This window comes from Amblyomma maculatum, chromosome 2 (assembly GCF_055883805.1).
Source record: "Amblyomma maculatum isolate TAMU_Amacu chromosome 2, ASM5588380v1, whole genome shotgun sequence".
Classification (NCBI taxonomy): Eukaryota; Metazoa; Arthropoda; class Arachnida; order Ixodida; family Ixodidae; genus Amblyomma; species Amblyomma maculatum.
The window spans coordinates 204,932,185-204,953,487 of NC_139345.1; the positions used below are offsets into that span (position 1 = coordinate 204,932,185).

Here is a 21,303-nt window from a genome sequence, read left to right on the forward strand (position 1 = left end):
GAGGAGAGGAGGTGACGCTTCGCGGATATAAGCGCGCTTCGCCTCGGTGGAATCTAGTCGTTATGGAGAGCTTTAAAGAGAGGCAACAACGACAGAACGAAGCTAGAAAGAGGCGGCGTGCTCAAGAGACAGCAGAAGAATGCGCTACAGGACTCGAGAAGCGTTGAAGCGAAGATGCAGCTAGAAGTTGTCCTACTTCCCAGAGTGACTCTACGACGACTACGGAAGATTCCGGGTTGAGTTCCCAAGAACGTCGGAATGAGACGAAGCACAAACGACGTGCCGAGGAAGAATGTACAAGAAGGCTCGAGAAACGGCGCTGCAGCTAAAAGAGCCGATGGTGCGACAGAAGAAGCCTGACGTAGGCGCAACGAAAACCTCGTGCCGAAGAAACGGATGAAGAGCGGACTGCACGTCTAGAGAAAAGAAGGAAGCGGTCTTTGGCCGGTTCAATCGTTGAGTCTGAAGACGTCGAAGATCGTAGACGTGCTGACTTTGCACAAAGAGTGGGCGAGCTTGAGTCGGCCGCACGAGAATTTCACCGCCGTTTCACGAACAACCCCTTTGGAAACAACTTCAACCATTCTTCGCCTTCTTGTAAAAGTCATGGCTGCCACTATGAAACACCAACTAACCATAAGCGTAGCCATGTAGCTGTTGCTTTCGCAACTCGACCAGGCTTAGCCAGAGCTGAACCGAGCGTAATTTTTTGTTTGGAGACAAAATACTAAAATAAAGTGCGTCAAAAATTGAACTTAAAAATGTATACGTGAAAATATTCTATAGTTTGTAGTATTTTCTTGTAGCTCTGTGGTCTTTTCTGTCGTACTTGTCTGTAGTCTGTAGTTGTGTAGTACTTTTCTGTTCTAAGTACAGAAAATTCTGACGTTACTACATAGGGTTTCGTTGTAACAACGTGTTCACTGTCAGAAACAGGACAGAAATTTTGTTGTGATAACAGAAAATCTTATGTAATTTTTCCGGACTGTTGTCTTACCAGCTAATCAACTTAGACATTTTTTTTTTTGCTATTCAAGACGGTTTGTGTGCGAAAGGCTTTGTAGCGCGTGCGCTTTCTGCGTAGTATTCCCTGGCGTCCACCGCCGCGCCCGTGGCGCTCCAAGTTCGAGGCTGTTTTTCTCCTCGCCACGAAAACGATTTATACCTTACCAGAATGAAAACATAGCAGAAACGATCAGTTCCATCTGACATAGCCGGAGGAAATAATTTGGTCCAAAATAAGAGACGTTGCACTGTGAATAGCGGTAATAGTGTTCGAAGAATTCATTGCTCTGGAAAATTAGATAAGTTGGGGATTTCGCGCACAACACGCGGTTCTTCCAATGCCTTTCGGCATTTGTGTAATGTTAAGGGGCGAAGCTATCGTTTTAGGATTCGCTTAGCTGCGTTTCGTGGCATAGTTGGTTAAAGCGCTCGACTATTGATGCGGCTGACCCATATCCTGCTCCGAGTTTGCATCGTTACCGAAAAGGTCTCTATCTCCCTGACCTCCAGTGATATGATTGGTGGAAACGCCGGAACTGGAGGCCACTATCACATCCCGTTTCCGCGTTCTCACCGATCGAATGACTCGAAGTCGGGGAGATAGAAACAATTTCGATAAGGACGCAAACTCGGAATACGGATGCAAGTTTCTCATCAGGCTTCGGTGGACGCATATGGTGCCTCAGACTCGTGCTTGGCAGGCGGCTTCCCTAGCGTCGGCTGCTTCCGAACAATCAGGATCGATGCATTCGGGTTGTAGTTTGTTGGTGACGCAGCTTTGAAAATCAGCGGCTCAAACAATCGCGTACTGATCCCGCTCAACGGAAAAATCAGAAAAAATACCACGATAAAGGCTTGCTCCATCAAGTACAAAAGTTTAACGCAACACAATTGGGGCAAGTGAATAGTGCACGAAGTCTCGCACGCCTTTTCCCATTGGCGTTCGCTGCACGACTAGAATTCTCTGAACAGGGTTCGCGCGGAGCACCTTGTACGGTTTTCGATATAATCATCCATGCACATTTTTTCTTTTTTTTTTTCATTAAGGGGGCGCGAAGTAGACAAGATCGTTGTTCTGCAATTTTAAGCATCCTTTTTTCTCAGTGTACTACCAGTGCTTAAGTGCAGCGATACATTCAAATGATGCAGTTTGAATTCGGGCCAAAGACAACGATTCCATCACTGTCGGATGCCAAAATTGCAAATACACGTAGCAGGTACATGTGGTACTCAGCAGCTGTAGATATGTAACGAATCCGCGGAAAGTGTGTGTCTCTGCCTGCTGCAGCATTACTGGTGAGTGAGGAATTGTCCATCTGCTGCACAGAGCAGTGATAATGAAGTCAGCCAGGCTGATTCTATTCACAGCGTCTCGATGTACCGGAGGTATCCTGAATATCCGCATGCCGCCGCTTGCCTGCACGATGCACTCAAAAGCGTGGCAACCGGTGTCGCGAACAAAGAGCTGTGCTAGAAACTACACGAAAGGGAGGCTGCACGCAGCGAAATGTAGTGTTGTGCGGCGCTCTCGCTGTCAAATACGTAGAAGGAGGAGAAGCCGGCGCAACGAACATGAAAAAGCGTTACTGAAATTTCGCGCTAACGACGGGATGAAAGGAAAAGATGACGCGAGTGCTACTAATAATAGCTACAGCTACAACTCAAGAGCCTGCTACTAGTCAAAAGTCTTATAGAGGCCATCACTGCTTTTCAAACCCTCGACTCCGCCACTTCAGCATTTTAAATAGACGTCGAGGATCTGTACTATTCTATCCCACACGGAGGCCTTCTAGAAGCAGTTCGGGATAAGATAGGTTACACAAATAAGATAAGCTTTCAAAATTCCTCCAGAACCAGCACAGAAAACTTGATCACTCTCTTTGAATTCTACCTGCAGTCGACAGCGATATCCTTCGAAGGGAAATCTTATGTGCAGAAAGATGGAATTTGCATTGGATCTGCAGTCGCACCGGTACTCTGTGACATATACCTGTCTTCCATGGACAACCGGATCAAGAAAAACCTGGCAGGTACGGCAGTACTCAAAATCCTGAGGTACGTTGATGACTACTCAGTTATTCTAGATTCTCCGTCAGGATGCAATCTTGATGATTTGGTGTCTGAGATCGTCAGTTTGTTTACCATTGAATCCAAAGGCCTCAAGTTTACCTGGGAACTCCCTCAAGGCAAATGCATCCAGTTCTTGGACATACAGATCATCTTTGGTGATTCTGAATGCCTCTGTGCTACAAATACAACCCACGCACAAAGAAGAGTCTCCTTCCGTATGAGAGTGCCCACACTATATTGATAAAACGTGGCATAGTTACGGCTCTTCTTCGAGCAGCGCTCTTCAAAAGTTGTCCGCACCTCATGAAAAACAGCTTCGGAAATCAGGTCGCCCGTCTCGAGACAGCAGGTTAGCCCTACGATGTCATCAGGAGTGTCACTGTGAGTCTTCTACCGAAGTTAAAAGCAGGAGACAAGAAGCCTTCGAGACCCACAGTTCCCAACAACGCATGAAGGTTATTCCGTATATTCACAATATTTCCCACAACCTAAAGAAGATAGGCCAGAGACATGATGCAAAGGTTCTTTTCTCAGCTCCCAGTCGTCTATCTAGTATTTGCACTGTCCTGTCCAGGAAGCGGGAGTCATGTGAGAAAAAGCATGGAAAAAGATATGTCGGTTGCGCCACCAACGTAGTGTACAGCATTCCTCTAATTTGTGGTTGTGTATACATTGTACAAAGGGAAAACGCGTCAACGACAGACTGCGGGAACATGATAGGACAGTGCAACACAGTGAAAGATGCTGCCTGCCGGAGCATGTCGCGACTCATAAATGCAAGCCTTCGTTCAGCAGTACCTCGATCCTGGCACATGCAAAAACTAAACTAAAAGAGAAATAATAGAAGCCTTTCATATTACTAACACTGGTGACAGATGCATTAGCACTGCTTCTGTCGTACTGCTGGACAAAGAGATAACATTCTTAGATGGACACACGTGTGAATTCCTTTTCTTGCTTGCCTCACCTTAGTTTTGGTGGGTTGTTGACGTAGCCTTCGTTTGGTGTTTCGTTAGGTAAGCCTTTCCCCGCCGTGTTTGCCTTGTTCTGGCCTTTCAGCATCTAGTTCTTTTTTACTTTTTGACAATGCTATTGCTACAATGAGCAAATTTTACACATTGTCCGCTTTTTTGTTTTTTATTCCCTTGACACTGCTTTTGCTAAGAAATGTTATTTGTTCATCATTCACTTCATGCTTCATCTTCCCTTTTATCCGTGTCATGGCCTTTTCTTGTATTTGATTATTGTATCGAAGGATATCAGTTTTACACGCTTGTTATCTGGCGGAACACTTGCCGGCGAGACGCTGCATGAGCAGTGCGTTTATTTGATATTTAATCTTGTGTTTGCACAGCGCCGGTTTAAATGTATCGGCCTTCTCGAAATTAAACCAGTTGGAAGTTGCGCTTTGTACATGTGTGCCTTTTGTGTCCCGTCTTCGCGTAAGTATACGTAACCTTTCAAATAATAACTGACGCTTTATTGCAGGCGGAATGTAGAGGCATATCTCTCTGTCTCTCTTTCTCTCACACACGCACGCATGCTTACGCATCTCGGCCGCGTCGGTTGCTTTTCTATCCCCAAGTGGTCGAACTTTACGGAGCCTTCTACTACGGCGACTGTCATAGCCTGAGTCGCTTTGGGATGTTAACCTCCATAAATTATTAAACAAAGAAACACACAACTGACTCAAGAACCGCAACCAAAACAACTTCAAACAGAAGCAGCTAAAAAAAATTCCGAGAGCACTGCAGAACCTGCAGTGGAGAAATATGAAAGCCTGAGTGTTGCTACTGCACAGGGGGCCACGCGCGTTGCACGCTCTGCACATGGGCTGAGGCTAAATGTCTGTGTTTTCTGAGAAAATTGTTTCACAGCGGCCAACCAAATGACCAGTCAAGAGTGTAACACCACCAGTGGCGTGCGCAAACCCGGCTGTGAGCCAAAACTCATTATTTTTTTTGGATTCCGGCTCGGTCCTCTGCAGTCCGGGAACGCCACCTCACCAAGCCTGACGGCAGCCTAGCCATCGCGCCAGGCCGGCGAGCCCGCGGTATCACCATGAACGTTATCGTGGAGGGACGCACCATCCCAGAACAAGAACTGCAGCCCAGCGAGCGGATCACCGTATTGATCGCTCGTATAAGACCCTCGCAGGAAGAAAAGTCAAGGCAGCTGTTCCTCCTATATCGCTTGAGAGGCCCGGCACCACGGGGAACGCTAACGAAAACGCTAGGAACGCCCTGCTCTCCATCGCGGCCATGACGCCAAATGCCGGTGTGGCTCCGCGACCGATTGTGCACGCGCTTCATCCCTCGTCTCGCAGCGCAGCAGACGAATACCGCCTTTGCCCTTAGAGGCAGTCAGGGTTGTCTTCCGCCCGTGAGGCGAGATCCTGCTTTCTATCATGCCCGGAATGAAGCTACGTGCAGCAGTTCAAGCCAAACTACCAAAGCCTTTGCCAGCCGACGCTTTGCTTCGAATGCATCCAACAAAAAAACACTTTCACCGTAGCCACGGCGCACATCGAGAGCGTCCAACACCTGATGCAAGTGACCCACCTTTCTTTTAGTGGCAAGCAGTACGAATGCAAACCTTATGTGGCACCACCGCCAGGCGCCGCTCGAGGAATGATTACGAAATAAATCTACAAGGACGTCGTGCAAAGGGACCCAGCGCACCACATCTTGGCTGCGCGAGAATGGGGAAGTCTTATTCTATCCTGATAATATTCGACGCAGATGACGTTCCTTACGCGATCGATTACATGGGTACCATCTACAGATGCTCCCCTTCAGAGGCAACCCGGACGCCTGTATGAACTTCAGGCAACCGGGTCGTCGATACGACGTCTGCCCCAAACCCAAGACCCATCTATGTCCCAGATATGGGGTGAAACATCCAAGTAGCGACCCACAGTGCACACCGAAATGCATCCACTGAAATGGCCCACACCACACGGACATAGGACCCTGTAAGGCCCGTCAGCCACCTCCGAAGCAAGCCTCGAACGAACTGGACTGCATCTAGCTGCAACTCTCATGGCCCGCGTTCCCCGAATAGCACCAGGGCCCCACGGGGTCTTACGCGAAAAACAAGCAGGATAAGTGGGTGCAGAAAGTGCTGCAGTCGCCCACAGGCTGTACATCATCTGCGTACCGAACGATGCAGGCAGGCTCAACGACGTAGGATACAGCATACTAGCAGCTACAGTAAAAGAAACGCAATGCTCATCTAACGCATCGCCCTGCTGGAAGAAAAGCTAAGTGTCACCTCTTGGGGGACATCCCCTCCTTCCTCACCCCCCCCCCCCTCTTTCACTCCTATCAACCCTCGAGATGCTGTCTCACCAAACCAACAAGACGCAACCCCTCAAAGCGACGACAACCCTGCCAGCCCATCAATGCACGTGGACTGTGAGCCCGATGTAGCATCACTATCCTCCCGGACAAATAGCGCTATAAAAGGGGTAACTCATTAAAGCAGACCTCCAAACAGTAGCAGATCGCTTTGGAAACATTATATGTGCTCATCTGGAAGCTCGCCTGGCCGAACGTATTAAAAGACCGTAGTAACTAAATTAATAACAGCTTTTTTGCAAAACATCGACCAAGTGTTCAGTCAAATCTCTACGACCTTTGATAAAGTGTTTGAAGAGCACAGAGAATGCACAGCTCATACATTTCAGCAAATAGAGAAGCATTTGGCTGCTTTTGACGGTCACCCCTATTGTAGGCTGAAAACAAAAGCATCAGAATATCAAGACACCCCTAAATTGAACGTATGTCAATCTCCTCCAACCATAACGCTGCAAGCACTCCCATCGATCCCACATGATGGCGCCCTCCAAACCGTTATGCACTGTCTGGCAGTGTAACTGCCTTGGATTCGGGAGAAAAAGCGGGATCACACAAAAGTTGTTGCAACGTGCTTTGGGCGCGGACGTCGTGGTGCTACAAGAGCCCATTAATCCCATTACCCTTCCGGGATATATGCCCTGTCTACCGTCATCGGAGGCGCCACACAACGTAGCTTTTCTCCTGAAGGGAACATGCCCCGTGGGGGTGCACGCTCTTCCGGTCACCGACATTGAGCATGTCTGCATTGAGCTTGTTCTCACTAATCCAAAATCCTTGATTCTCTTTATTCTCGACCTTTAGAGCTCCCCTAAACGGGGCCTTCCAAACTTCGACCGCATTTTCTCAGCGGTCAAACAACTCGAGCAAAAGAACCCCTATTAGTTTTAGGGCACTTTAACACTCCACAAAGAGCATGGGGGTACCCTACCAACAGTTCCAAGGAACGCCGAGTCGAGATAGCTGCACAGCAGGAAGCATTTACCCTGCTCACTGACCCGGATAACCCCACTCGTGTGGGCACAAGTGTGAGCAAGGAAACCACACTGAATCTTACATTTGCGCACTTAATTCATGATGCCAAATGGTGCAACACTAACAGAAACGTAGGTAGCGATCACTATCTGAAAGAATTCTACAACAGATTGCTAAAATAGAATATACGAGCTGAAACCTACAACAGATTGCTAGAACAGAATATACGAGCTGCAACTCTCTCTACCCCACAGTACTGCCCCAGCGAGGCGGTAGACGCACGTCTCCTGCGTTTGTGGGAGGCAAAGACAGGTCTCGAGCGCCGCCAACATATGCATCTATGGAACTGAACTCTTAAAAAACTTTGTAGAAAAAATGTAGCAATAGTAAAGCAGACGGCCGTAGAATTGGAAAACTATATCTCAATGGAAACATGACTCTCCCAGACATGGCGCCTATTTAGACACCTTCTACGCCCAACAAAATCCAAAACAACACGGAATCCCAACCTCACTAAACTCATTCGTGCTAGCATGGTCAAACCGCATGACCTCCTACATGAACCTAAATATATTCTACCTTCCACCATTCCCACCTCAAACGCACCCCGACCACGAAGCCGCCCCAAAGTCGCTCTTAGACCAGTCCATTACGGCTGAGTATGGGCGGAGCTTCAGAATCTGAACGCATCCTCCATCCCATGACTGGACGAGATCGCAAGCAGGGAACTACGAAATCTCTCCCTCCGTTGAAGCCCTAACAGACTATTTTAATGACTGCTAGCAAAATGACTCCCTACCTCCTCAGTGAAAAACAGGGAAAGTTATTTTTGTTCCAAAACCAGGAAAGCCGCTCCCTCAGACTAATCTCCAACCTAGGTCACTTCATGCATAGCCAATCTCTTCGACCATGTTGTTCAGACGAGACTATACAACAACTTGATGGATAATGAGTTCCTGTCTACCAGTATGTTCGGTTTTAGCTTGCTGCACAGGACATATTCCTACAACTACAAAATCACGTACTAGAATCCAAAACGAAGGACACCAAAGCCATATCGGGAGTAGACCTCAATAAGCCTTTTGATAAAGTTACTCATGAGGCTATCTTAACGAAACTTCAATCCCTTTTTGTTGGAAGACGAATGTACAACTACATTCGTGATTTCCTCAATAACCGTACCGTTCATCTCTCGTTCGGCCCGTACTCCATCAGCTACATTTCCCTCGGCGCACGAGGCACTCCACAGGGAACGGTCCTCTCTCCGACTCTCTTTAATGTTAGATTCGGTACCCAACCTGCACCACGGCTTTAATGCCGATGACATTATGCTCTGGACATGCCGAGGTAGCAACGTGGAGATAAAACACTGATTCAAGCAGCGCTAAATATAATTTCCATCTATGTCAGTGAGAGAGGGCTGTCATGCTACCCCACGAAATCGGCACTTTTTCATGCACACAACTGTACGTGACGAAGTGTACTTCACCTGCTCAAAATGTACACCACCCAATATTCAGCTCAGTTTGGGCACCAAATCAATTCCCACAGCCCCAACGATTCGCATAATAAGCATGTTTCTCACAACCCACGGATGGGGGTTGAAACATCCGTGAAACATCGTACACTGAAACATCCTGAAACATCATACACTGATGCAATTCAGACATTCCAAAAGCACGCCAACAGACAATCAGGTTTATCAAACCTATGACACACAGGAAAACGGGCTTACGGGAATCAAACACGCTTCGACTTACATAGGCTTACATTACCAACAGAATCACATTCGCACTTCCATACCTCCCCATCCTAGCGAAAGGCAGGAGGCGCTTAGACGGCCTGATTAGGAGCAGCACGCGTGCCGCTTTCGCCTTTTCCCGAGCGCCTTCACAGAGCGCCTCCTTCGGCTACGAATGCATAGCACTTTCCAGGAACTCTGTGAAGCAACCAAAGCGGCACAACTAGTCAGACTCACACGAACCACTGCGGGACGAGCTCTTCTGCAGTCGCTTCACCAATCACTCGGTGGAATACCCGGTACTGACCCAGTCCACATGAGCTGCACTCCAGGTACCCCCTTCCCAAAACTAATGCATCCAGAACGCAATAAAAAACGCAGGAAGGTCTGTGCACCGGCACTGCACAGACTATTGAGACGATCCCAATGTGTATACACTGATGCTTCGCTATATGCAACAGGCGCACAGACAGTGCTAGCGGCCGTTCGCAGCAATGGCGGCCTTGTTGCTGCAGGAACCATTTGTACCTCATCTATAATCACGGCTGAGGAGGCGGCTATCACTCTAGCCATCGCCACCTCGGTCGCCACCAAAATTATGCGACTCTCAAACAGCAATCCTAAATTTTAGATCTAGACGGATCTGTCGGCACGCACCACTATACGCAGGCGCCGGACCCCAGCCAGAAACGTAACGCTCATTTGGGCGCCAGACCATGCGGGACTACCTGGAAACTAGGAGGCACACGCCTTCGCCTGAGATCTTACCCTCCGGGCGGGAGAACACCACGTCGGCACCCTTGATGGGGAGTGTCTGATAAACTTCAACGACATTTTTGAATACTATTACCATTACACAGATAAACGCACTGTTTTACTAATCGCTGTCCTGCATATAATCAACTTTTTGGCGGCAGCTACTAACTCGTACACTCCCATACCCAAGAGTCATGCACGGACGTTTCCCCTACCTCTTCTTTGCCTCTTGCCGACTGTGTGGCAAACCAGCCGATTTCCTTCATGTATTACTCACCTGTTCCACATATCCACATCCTCCCTTCCCAGAGGTGGCAGTCACCCACTGGGAACAGCTCATGTCGAGCTCATCACTACAAGATCAGCGATCTCCAGTGCCGCTAACAGGCTGGCCCTCCAGTGGCTGGCACATCATTTCTAAGGAGGCCCGATGCGCGGGCCCCTCCCATAGGTCATGAGAGTGGCTGTGCCCCCACCTACATTTTAATGGCCAATAAAGTTTACACCATCTTGCTGCTGCACACGGTATGTCGCGCTCCCCTTGTAGAACACAACTAGCGTTCCGTTGAACGCATCAAAGTTCACCGGAGTTCTATAATTGGAGTCGCTGTGGCAGAGACGCTGCTGCAAAGATTCAAAGTAGGAACACCCCCCGAAGGTGGCGATAGACCAATGATCTGACCGGCTGTTGTACCCTATATCCACAGGGTACTTCACAACCTCGAGAATGTAGCCAATCGCTACGGTGTGCCGGTGGTGTTCTTTGCACCGTGCAAGTTGGCTTCCTTGTCGTCCCAGTTATTGTAACGGCTGACCCGTTCGTAAGTGGTCAGCCAATCGTCAACGTCGTCGCTGCTTCCACTGAAGGTAGCGGGGTCCCGTTGACGAAGCGCACCTGTGCAGGTGACGGGCGGAGGTAGGTGCAATGAAGTCGGCTCCTTCGTTGGGGTAGTCAACGTTCTGCTGCGAAGTTCCAGGGCGAGATGGGTACAGGGAACCTTAGGTTGACCTCCACCAAGTGAAATGTGGATTTAATAGTTGGTTTGAACGTCTAGCGCTGCCAGTAATTCGGGCACAGCAGGGTCGAATTGCCAGCCGCAGGGCACAGCTTCAGCGCGAAAGAAGGGCGCCCGAGACAAGCGATGGTGATGGCGATGCCGCAGCGTTTTCCGTTCTTTGTCTTCTTTACACTCGTAACATTATTGTTTACATATCAACCTTTTCAATATCAACCTTATTTTCGCGAAAATGGTTTAATGGAGAGGGCAGAACAATCGAAGTGTCTGTAGAACGTGAAGGATATGTTCGTGTAAGTGTTCTGAAATTGGCGATCGCAACTATTATAGCCTCAGATGTCTGTGCTGTCTCTAGCGAACTGTTAATTTTTGCGAATGGAGATAGTGCACTGGAATTATTCTCAAATTCTTGAACAGCGGCGTGGTATGAGCGTAGTATTTTCCTGCTGTAAGATGAATAACCTTTTGTGGAGTGCATATAATCGCTTGAAATTTGTTCGTGCAGTTTTGCGCCCTACAAGGAAACAGTAGTTTAGTTGAGGCAAGGTCAGCGAGTTGTATATATGTAGCCTAATTTTGGGCAGTAGAAATAAATAGAATTTTGCTAATATACCTACCATTTTCGACAGGCGAGAAATCATTTCATTTACGCGCCTATCCCAGGACATATATATATGGAAGTAAACACCAAGTGTTCCTAATTGATAAACGATTTCAGTAGAAGAATGATCAAAAGTTATATTTTTTAAAGGCATATGTTTTTCAGTGGTGACTGTCTTGTGGAAAAGAAGCATGTCTTTTGGTTTGGATAAATGTATTTTAATGAATTAAATTTGCTTCAGTGTGCTTAATTGATCCAACAATTGCTTTATTTATTTACAAGCTGGCTGTTGTCATTGTTTCGAAATGAGAGTGTTGTGTGATCCGCGTATATTATTTATATATCCGCTTATATTATATATTCTGGCCTGGCACTAATGTTCACAATGCCATTGACATAAAAAATTAAATAAAAAAGTGTAGGTGATATCAGCACCAATGACCGGCTATGACGGAGGGAATTAACCTAGATTAATTGTGCAAAATCTTTCTTGTTCACTTTGGGGCGAAGTGCCTTTAAATAAGTTTCGGAGCGGGTTCAGGTACAACCGGCTCATTTTTTTTCTACTAACGTACTGTTACGTGATCGTATTGTGCAGCATTTAAAGAAGGTCCGCGGAATATGAAAACAAAAAACACCTCGTGGACTGAGAATTTGCGCTACCATATATGGCAGAGCTGCCAAACGTACACATCTCGATCAGTGTACGTTTAAATACACCAAGTGATGCATGCCGCTCAATAGCGCTAACAAGACCCTTATTTTTGTTCAAAAGCATGGGTATTTAGGATCGCAGGCTTTGCCCACCGTAATTTGTTCTCAGTTTTGGCAGTCTGTATTGTTTTTTCCTGAGGTCAAAATTTTGATTTGTGCAAAATTGTCACGGTTTTTCTGATTTGACTGTATATATAAATCGCAAGTTTATTTCCATAAAGTTGATCCACCTTCACTACTCCATAACTGCAACGAAAAGCATGCGTGCTTTCGTTTTACTTGAAACCTTCTAGGGCACGGATCGATTTTTTCTGTGTAATAAATATGCTTGCCAAATTGGTAGCAGTAGTTGTGCCCCATACGAGAAGACAGTAATATATATGGAACTGAATCATTGTAGGGTAAATAAGCGCTCTAAATTTTCCAGGGATTTCGTTTCTTATTCTCCACGATGCTCGTATCAGTCGAGATAATTCTAGTTTAGGATAGTTCGTATGTGCGTTCCAAAAGAGGTGCTCATGAAAGAAAACTCCTAAAAATTTTATCACGTCTGTGCGCTCTACCACATCGCTTTGAAAGTTCAAGAAAAATTCCGCAGTAATTCTGGTGTTACGAGCTCTGAAAATAATGTATTTGGTTTTGCTTGTGTTAAGCTCCAATTCATTTGCAGTTAACCATTCAGACAGTTCACATAGCCAACTGTTTGCGTCTATTTCTAATATAGAAAGGCTGGGGCTAGAAAAGAAGACATTTGTGTCATCTGCATAAAGGAGCAATTCTTGTGTGAATGGAATACTGACTATATCATTTATGTATAACAGAAAAAGCAACGGCCCAAGAATTGAGCCTTGGGGCACACCTGTTAAAATTGGTTCTAATGTTGAAGAGGTTGTATTATATATCACGCATTGCTTACGGTTTGGCAAGTAACTCTCAATAAGTTGAAGTGCTCGTCCTCGTATACCAGACATCGGGAGTTAATCGAGTAAAATATGGTGTTTAACAGAGTCAAATGCTTTGCGTATATCAAGGAAGATTCCCACTGTAAATAATTCACGTTCAATGTTTTCTATGAGCCTTTCCTTCAGATACAATAGAGCTAACTCAGTTGACGTATTTTTTTGAAATCCGTACTGGTACGGTGAAATTAACTTTATCCAGAAAGTCTGAAAGTCGGCAATAAATAACACGTTCTATAGTTTTCGAAAAGGTGCACAGCACAGATATTGGTCGATAATCGTTGAAATTATTTTTGACCCCACTTTTATGTATCACAGTTAGTCTAGCCAGCTTAAGGTCATCCGGAAATAATCCTTCCTGGAGCAAACAATTACAAACATGACTAAGCGGTCGTGCAATCATGACAGCAGCCTCTTTAATTGGTCTAACCTTCATCTCATCCAAGCCTGATGCACTATTTTTATTTAGAGAATTAATAATAGTTATGATTTCGGCTTCATCCGTAGGTTTTAAGAAAATGCTATCTTTTACTCGTGTCCGCACATAATCTGCGGAACCACGAGCTGATATTTTCGGGGTTTTTTTATGTTTCCCGAAGACAGAAAGTGTTGATTTAGCCTTTAAGGCAACTCAGCTGATGTAATAGTCACTCCATCAGTCAGTGTCTCCGGAAGCATATCAGTAGTGCAGGGACCGCATATCTCTTTATAAACTTTCCAAAACTTTTGTTGATCATTTATAGTTTCAAACTTGTATAAATAATGCGCATTTTTGCCTTCCTTAGGTCAGAGTTCAGTCTGTTGCGAAATTTCTCGTACTCCTGAAGTTTTGAAATGTCTTTGGTTTTCAGAAACTGCTCGAATAACTTGTTACGTCTCAGAATATCATTGTAAAGTGCCGTAGATATCCACAGCTTTCGCGCCGTTTTGTGCTTTTCCCAGACGCGGCGCGGGAATGCACGATCATATATCCTTCCTCTTCATCCTTTTCTTTTTCTTCTTTTCCTTCTTGTTCTTCTTCTTCTCCTCCTCCTTCTTCTTCTTCCTCTTTTTCTTTTCATTCTTCTTCTGTAAAGGTCAAACGTGGCTACCGGCCGGCGTTACGCGACGGGCTGAAACTTCGCGTAGTATTGCTTACGCAATAAACAAGAAAGAAAAAGCACTAAAGTCGCCTAGTTCAAAGCAAGCTTGTTTGTCTAGTGTGCGTGCGTGTGTGTGCGTATGCGCGTATCTGTCTTGGTGCAGCCTGTTCAGATGAGCGCCGGCTGCTAACTTGGGCGCGTGCGTTTCGTTCGACGTCCGAAAGTTTTTGGAGCGTTGCAATTTCACACCGCAGAAGAGTGACGCGCGATTTTTTCATATCACGCGGACTTTCTTCAAATGCCAGAAAAAATGGCCACGTCGTAGATGCGTTGGCAGTAAAAACTGGATTGGTGACAAATCCGGTAGCCACAAACGAGGAGACGGGTGTTGCGCTAAAATAAACTCTTTATTGGGCTGACTTGCGCCCACAAAACTGAGCAATTCGGCGGCGGCGATAATGGCAGGGAGGATCGTCGGTCGTCGAACTCAGAATTCTTCAGTGCTCAATTTAAAGGAGGCACATCTAGATAAGCCGGCCATAGGGATATTTGAAAAAGTCCGGAATAATACGGAAGCAGCTGTACTCGGCTGCGATCATTCCAGACCAACCTCGGCGCATCCCGTGCTACGAAGAAAGCGATAAAAACGCGTTTCACCAAGCATGAACAAAGAGTGCAAGATCGGTTCGTTCGCTACATTTACAGTGATAAGGCCGCATACTGGCGGCTGTTGTTTGCTGCATTACTCCCCCCGTACGCCTCGATGTACCAAAATAATCAGAGAAAGGTAAACATAAAAGCTTTAAACATCACGGATTCTTTAACGCTAATAATACGCCTTAAGACGTTTTACGACATGTACGATTTTTCGGTGCGCGCGTCGCCGTTGGGATGCGGTCGCACCGTCGAGAACGACTTCACACTCCAGTTTTCTGACGCGACGAAGGATTTTGTATGACGCATCAATGTAACAACGTTTCACTAAGTCCGCGACGGCGTCCAAATTCAGGCTTGGTCTCCCGGCTTCTACTTTGCCTCGTGTCGTCGTACGTTGTAGCGTCGGGTGTCGGTACGTTGCTGGTGTTTAATTCGCAACCGGGCTGGAGCGTTTCAAGGTGCTTTCCATGATTGATGATTCCTGAATTGACTCGGCACTGGTTATCAGAGGGCTGCTGACAAGGCGGACAAAAAGTGTCGCTTTAACGCCTCTCATTAAAAACTGCACCTTCCTTTCTTCGGGCATGTCAGAATTCGCGCGACGAAAAAGGCGCTTAATTTCTTCTACGTAAGCGAGGAATGACTTTTTAGGGAGTTGTGCCTTAGACTGAAGGCTCTCTCCTTCAGCTCTCTCCTTCCTCGCGACGCTGACAAATGCCTTATATTCCCGTAAGGGAGGACTCGTGGTTTTCATGCCATGTTCGAGCGATTCCATCCAAGGCGAAGAACACGTTTCATACTTTTAAGGCGTCATCCCAACGATTGAATGCAGCAGCCCGTTCGTATTGATCCAGCCTGTCCCAAGGGTCTGCAGTATGTAATAAATAAATAAATAAATAAATAAATAAATAAATAAATAAATAAATAAATAAATAAATAAATAAATAAATAAATAAATAAATAAATAAATAAATAAATAAATAAATAAATAAATAAATAAATAAATAAATAAATAAATAAATAAATAAATAAATAAATAAATAAATAAATAAATAAATAAATAAATAAATAAATAAATAAATAAATAAATAAATAAATAAATAAATAAATAAATAAATAAATAAATAAATAAATAAATAAATAAATAAATAAATAAATAAATAAATAAATAAATAAATAAATAAATAAATAAATAAATAAATAAATAAATAAATAAATAAATAAATAGTGATGTGTTTGACAGCAGCACAATCGTGCCGCGCGTTTGCTCTTATCAAGTGGTTGTTTTTGTATTTCGCGGGCTTTCTTTGCAACTCGGAAAAAAATATGCGCTCGACTTTCTATATCGTAAATAAATAGAATGGGAGTTTATGAAGGTGCTCTCCAACTTTGTAAATCATATTTATTGTCTAAAGTCACTATTCAGTAAATGAGAAAAAATAACCAAATTAACTGATTAATTATTTCCTAAACAGAAGATTGCCTGTCGTGCGCAAGACGGTTGGCAGCTGTATGCAACTGGTTTTCCTGGCCTATCTCAAATATTTAATTTTTTAACCCTTGGTACAAATCAGCTGGGAAACCCGGTATATGGCGTATGCCGTATCACTGTCTTGGGTAAACGATAAGAGAGGCCTTCTACTACGAAGTAGGTTATGAGAGTGGTAAGGGTAAGAGGTCTTTTTATTGCAGTGACACTACCGTTTAACTTAGCTAGCCCCGCCGGTGGGGTGCAGTGGTTATAATGCGCTCAACTTCTGTGCCCAAGGATGCGGGGTAAAATCCCGGCGGCGGCGGCCGCTTTTCGATGGAGACGAAAAGCAAGGCGCCCGTGTGCTGTGCGATGTCAGCACACGTTAAAGAACTCGAGGTGGTCGAAATTTCTGGAACCCTCCACTACGCTGTCTCTGTTTGCCTGAGTCGCTTTGGGACATTAAACCCCACAGACCAAACCAAACTATCGTTTAACATTGATGCTGGGATGGAATGCGCCAGCAACTTTATTGGGTTTGGGCTGAAAAGGTTTTGATGAAGAGGTCGGCAAGGTGAGCTGTGCTGGCGAAGGGCGCCAGGCATTTTCATATTGCATATTCCAGTTCGGAGCGGTCGAACGTTCTTTATGTCAGCACCTTGCTTCAGATGACGGAGGAATCCAAGTGCACATGAGGCTTTGGAGCAGATGGCGTGAATGTGTGCAATCTGTATAAAGATTTGTAATGTGCACTCTGGGTACCTATAAGACCATTTCGTGCAAATGAAACCTATTTGTGTGGTGAATATTGCACATATCGGCGCTTTAACGGGACACTGACATAAATACATACTTGCTTAGGCTTAGAGGCGTGAACCAGTTATGTCAGCTTGCTGCGAAAAAGGTTGTGCCCTGTGCTGAAGGTGGTGAAATCAATAGTGCTAGGGTGTGTTTATGTCAACGGGCGAGGTTGAAACAACCACTCGGACGGCCGGATGTGACGTTGTGAAGTCTAAAATGGTTGTCTTAACAGGCGAATAGCTATCGTCATTTTAGGATGTGCCCTAGCTGGGTGCGCATTTTTGAGGAATTGCAAGTGACGGACTGTCCTATAGGAAGAATATAGCAGACATGAGCAAACGATTTTGTTTTGTTTTCGGACGAGCAGCTATCGCTAGGCTTAGCTGTAAGCACCGCGTTGTCGCGATGCTGAATTAGCGAGGTGGAGGCCTTCCTCTACTCCAAGCGGACATCATTTTCTAAGCATGGAGTATTGCATCGCCGAAAGGTTGTTTCCAATCAGGAACAGCGTCATCTATGTTCATCACTCACCGACGCCCTGTGGTGCCCTGCCAGAGTGACTGTGCCGCTTTCTGGCTTTGACGCAGGCGGGCGACCAGCAGGCGTCGGCCTTTGGCGAGTGTTGCTTCGAACCCGGAGAGGTCAAGTGCACGATGGGCACCGGTACATTCTTCGACGCCAACACGGCTGGGCAGCCGCACGCGTCCAGTGTGGGTGCGTCCCTCTTCATGGTCCGCTGCCGTTTTCAGGCCTTGCGAGCCGGTGGCCTCTCTAGTCCACCACGCACACTGTTACTCGCTGTTCCCTCTTTCCGCTTTCTCGGTTGAATCCAGCAGTCCGTGTGACGTGGTGCTGAAATTTAATTGTAATTGTAGCGCTTGTCCCCCTCTTGCCGTTTTTATTGGTGCGCTGTTTCTCAATTTCGGCAAGCGAACTAGCATAGTCTTCGTCTTTACTGCGTCTTCGGCTTAGCGCCTTCCCGTACCCTCCTCATTCTCATGGCTCCTCGACTTTCATTCCCGCGTCCGCGAAACCCGTTCACCGTCCGTCGCCTCTGACATCCCATTTTCTCTCCTTCAGCTTTCCTGGAAGCTTACATGAGAATTTCGCTCTATCCACTTTTGCCTCCCTTTGAGGCTTCACACATCGGACTGCGCGGAGTGAATCGAGTCATCTCCTTTTCTCTTAGGCCTCTACCCGGTGGTGGGCTGGAAGATCGGCGGCGAAGTGACCTACTTTGCAGAAGGTAGCAGCTTCGACACCGGCACGGTGATCGACTGGGCTCAGGACATGGGTGAGTGACCCCCGGTGCAGCCCCTATTCGCGGGTAGTGCATTCAGTCTTTGCCTGCTTACGTAGTCTGCTGAAAGCCTTGCACCTGTGTGACGCTGCAGTAAAGGGCTGACACATCGAGACAGACAGATCGCTACTCACTGGTTTAGTCTGGCTGCCATATCCTCGCAGGCTATGAATCAAATGACTATATCCTGGGATAGCCTTCTGGGGCTATGCAGCCAAGGCTACGAGAGCGGGTCTCAGTGTTAATAGACCAAATCTTATCTGGTGTCAGTTAAGGGTTTGATTTCAGATTCGCCTTTACGTTGAGTGAATAGTTTTCGAGCTGCGAACTGCTTAGAAATGGTTTTTTATGCGTGACTTATGGACTATGTGAACGTTACTTCGCGACTGATTCGTAGCCCACACTACGTAGGTGGCCAAACAAGCGCATTGAGAAAATGCTCTGCAACCGGCGTCCCACATACGGTTCGTGGCATTTCCGACCGGCGGCGCAGCCACCAACTTGCGTATGACATTTTATACTCCATCGTATAGAACAGTGCGAGAAAACATGGGACTAATGAAAGTCTCCGTTTTTTCTCGCGCTGTTCGATACGATGGGTCGATACCAACTCGCCCAAATCGCTCTGCATGTTTTATACTAAAGTGCAAAAGTTGTATACCAACGCTTTACTCGAGCATAACCTTGATCTCATTCCGCAATGGTATAAGATTCCAGCCAATGATTCGCAAAATTTCCGGAGGGGCTGTATTCTGCTGTGCAGGTAGTTGGTGCTGCTGGAAGGGGAGTAAGACAGCTTCATACAGGCTTTACCATCGGTATTTAGTTCGGAAATAAATACTGTGGAAGAAGGCTAGGACAAGACGGCGAGGTCGTGGCGGCAAGGACAGCGAAGCCTTGTCTAGCGTTTTAATCCGGTCGCCAACCCAGGCACGCGCCGGAGCCCGCGCCGCGGGACGATGATGATGGTATGTACAAGTGAAAGAAGATGATGATGGCATGTACAAATGAAAGAAGGTCCACAGAAGGCTCACACAATCTGCCCGGGGGGTCGGAAGCGGCCAGCCTGGCCGCTCCTAACTAACCGATGTAGCGCGGCGCACAAACGGTTTCAAGCGAGAGACATGAACAATTTCAGTTCCACGGTGGCGTCGATCGGCTGGGGGATCAACAGGCGTGACTTTGTAGTTAACTGGAGAAGTTTGGCTGATGATCTTGTAGGGACCAAGGTAGCGGTGGTGGAATTTGTCACTAAGGCCAGGGGTGCGCAGTGGAGTATAAAGCAGTACTTCGTCACCGGGACGATAAGAGACCACGCGATGCGTAGAATCGTAGCGGCTCTTGTGGTATTCCTGGCACGCTGCTGTGTTGAGGCGGGCAAGATGACGGCATCTGGCCACACGAGATAAGAACTGGGTAGGTACCGATGTGGAGTAGTCGGGCGTGAGGACGGCCATAAACGAAGAAAAATGGAGAATAACCGGTAGTCCGTTGTACTGCTGTGTTATAGGCGAAAGTTACGAATGGTAGAATAGTGTCCCAATTTCGATGATCCGGTGTGATATACATGGAGATCATATCCGATAAGGTGCGGTGAAATCGCTCAGTCAGCCCGTTAGTCTGGGGATGGTAGCTCGAGGTTGTCTTATGAAGGGTGGATGACGCGTAAAGAACTTCGGCAACGACTGTCGATAAGAAGGCCGTCCCGCGGTCACTTAGGAGCACCCGAGGAGCGCCATGACGCAATACAATTGATTGCCAAAAGAAATTTGCTACTTCTTGAGCGGAACCGGTCGGTACAGGTGCTGTCTCAGCGTAGCGTGTAAGGTGGTCGACAGCTGTTATAATTCAATGGTTACCCCCATCGGAGAGAGGTAGGGGACCATATAAATCGATGCCGACTACGTCGAATGGCGTGGCGGGACAGGGAACAGGTTGTAGAAGGCCAGCGGGTGAAGAATTTGGCCGTTTGCGACGTTGGCATAGAGGGCAGGATGCGACGTATTTGGCAACGCTGGAAGATAGGCCAGGCCAAAAGAATCGTTTTTTCACGCGGTCGTAGGTTTTGTCAACACCAAGGTGACCTGCAGTAGCGTCATCGTGGAGAGCCGCCAGTATACGTTGACGAAGCACACGCGGCACGACTGGGATCCAGCGAGTTCCATCACGGCAATACACGAAGCGGAGTAGGATGCCATCTTCGAGCTTGAAATTGCGAAGTTGTCGGCGAAGCCGAGCATTGGGTGGGTCCGAAGCGCCAATAAGGCGGTCGATGATGGGACGGCAGTAGGCATCGGCTAATTGCTGTGAGCGGAGAGCGTGTTTGTTCTCAGAGTCTTCAAATGAAACTGTTGTGATATGCGTCGGGGAAAGAGAGGGTCGGCTGTGGTCATAAATGGAAATGCATTGGGAAGAAAAACAGCAAGCCGATTCCGAAAGTGGACAGCGAGAAAGAGCGTCGGTGTCTTGGTGTTGGCGACCCGATTTATAAATGACGTCAAAATTGTATTCTTGCAGGCGTAGAATCCAACGGCCAAGTCGGCCTGTCAAATTTTTGAGCGAAGACAACCAGCAAAGAGCATGGTGATCGGTCACAACTGTGAAGTGCCGACCGTATAGGTAAGGGCGAAACTTTTGGACAGCCCAGACGACGGCAAGGCACTCCTGTTCGGTAATAGTGTAGTTTTTCTCAGCTGGAGTCATAGTCCGACTGGCGAAGGCAATCACTTTCTCACGCGAAGTTGCATCGCGCTGCAGAAGTACAGCGCCAAGACCGATACCACTGGCATCAGTGTGCAG

General features: G+C 46.8%; 1 protein-coding gene across 1 annotated transcript in view; it reads left to right on the forward strand.

Moving 5' to 3' along the window:
- The window catches only part of LOC146201101 (glycerol kinase 5), a 180,001-nt gene that overhangs the window by 86,592 nt on the left and 72,106 nt on the right, over window positions 1–21,303 (forward strand). Inside the window, exons 11-12 of the mRNA XM_084595640.1 lie at window positions 17,792–17,918; window positions 18,394–18,498. Coding sequence (XP_084451766.1) covers window positions 17,792–17,918; window positions 18,394–18,498 — 232 coding nt within the window. The remainder of the gene's footprint in view (window positions 1–17,791; window positions 17,919–18,393; window positions 18,499–21,303) is intronic.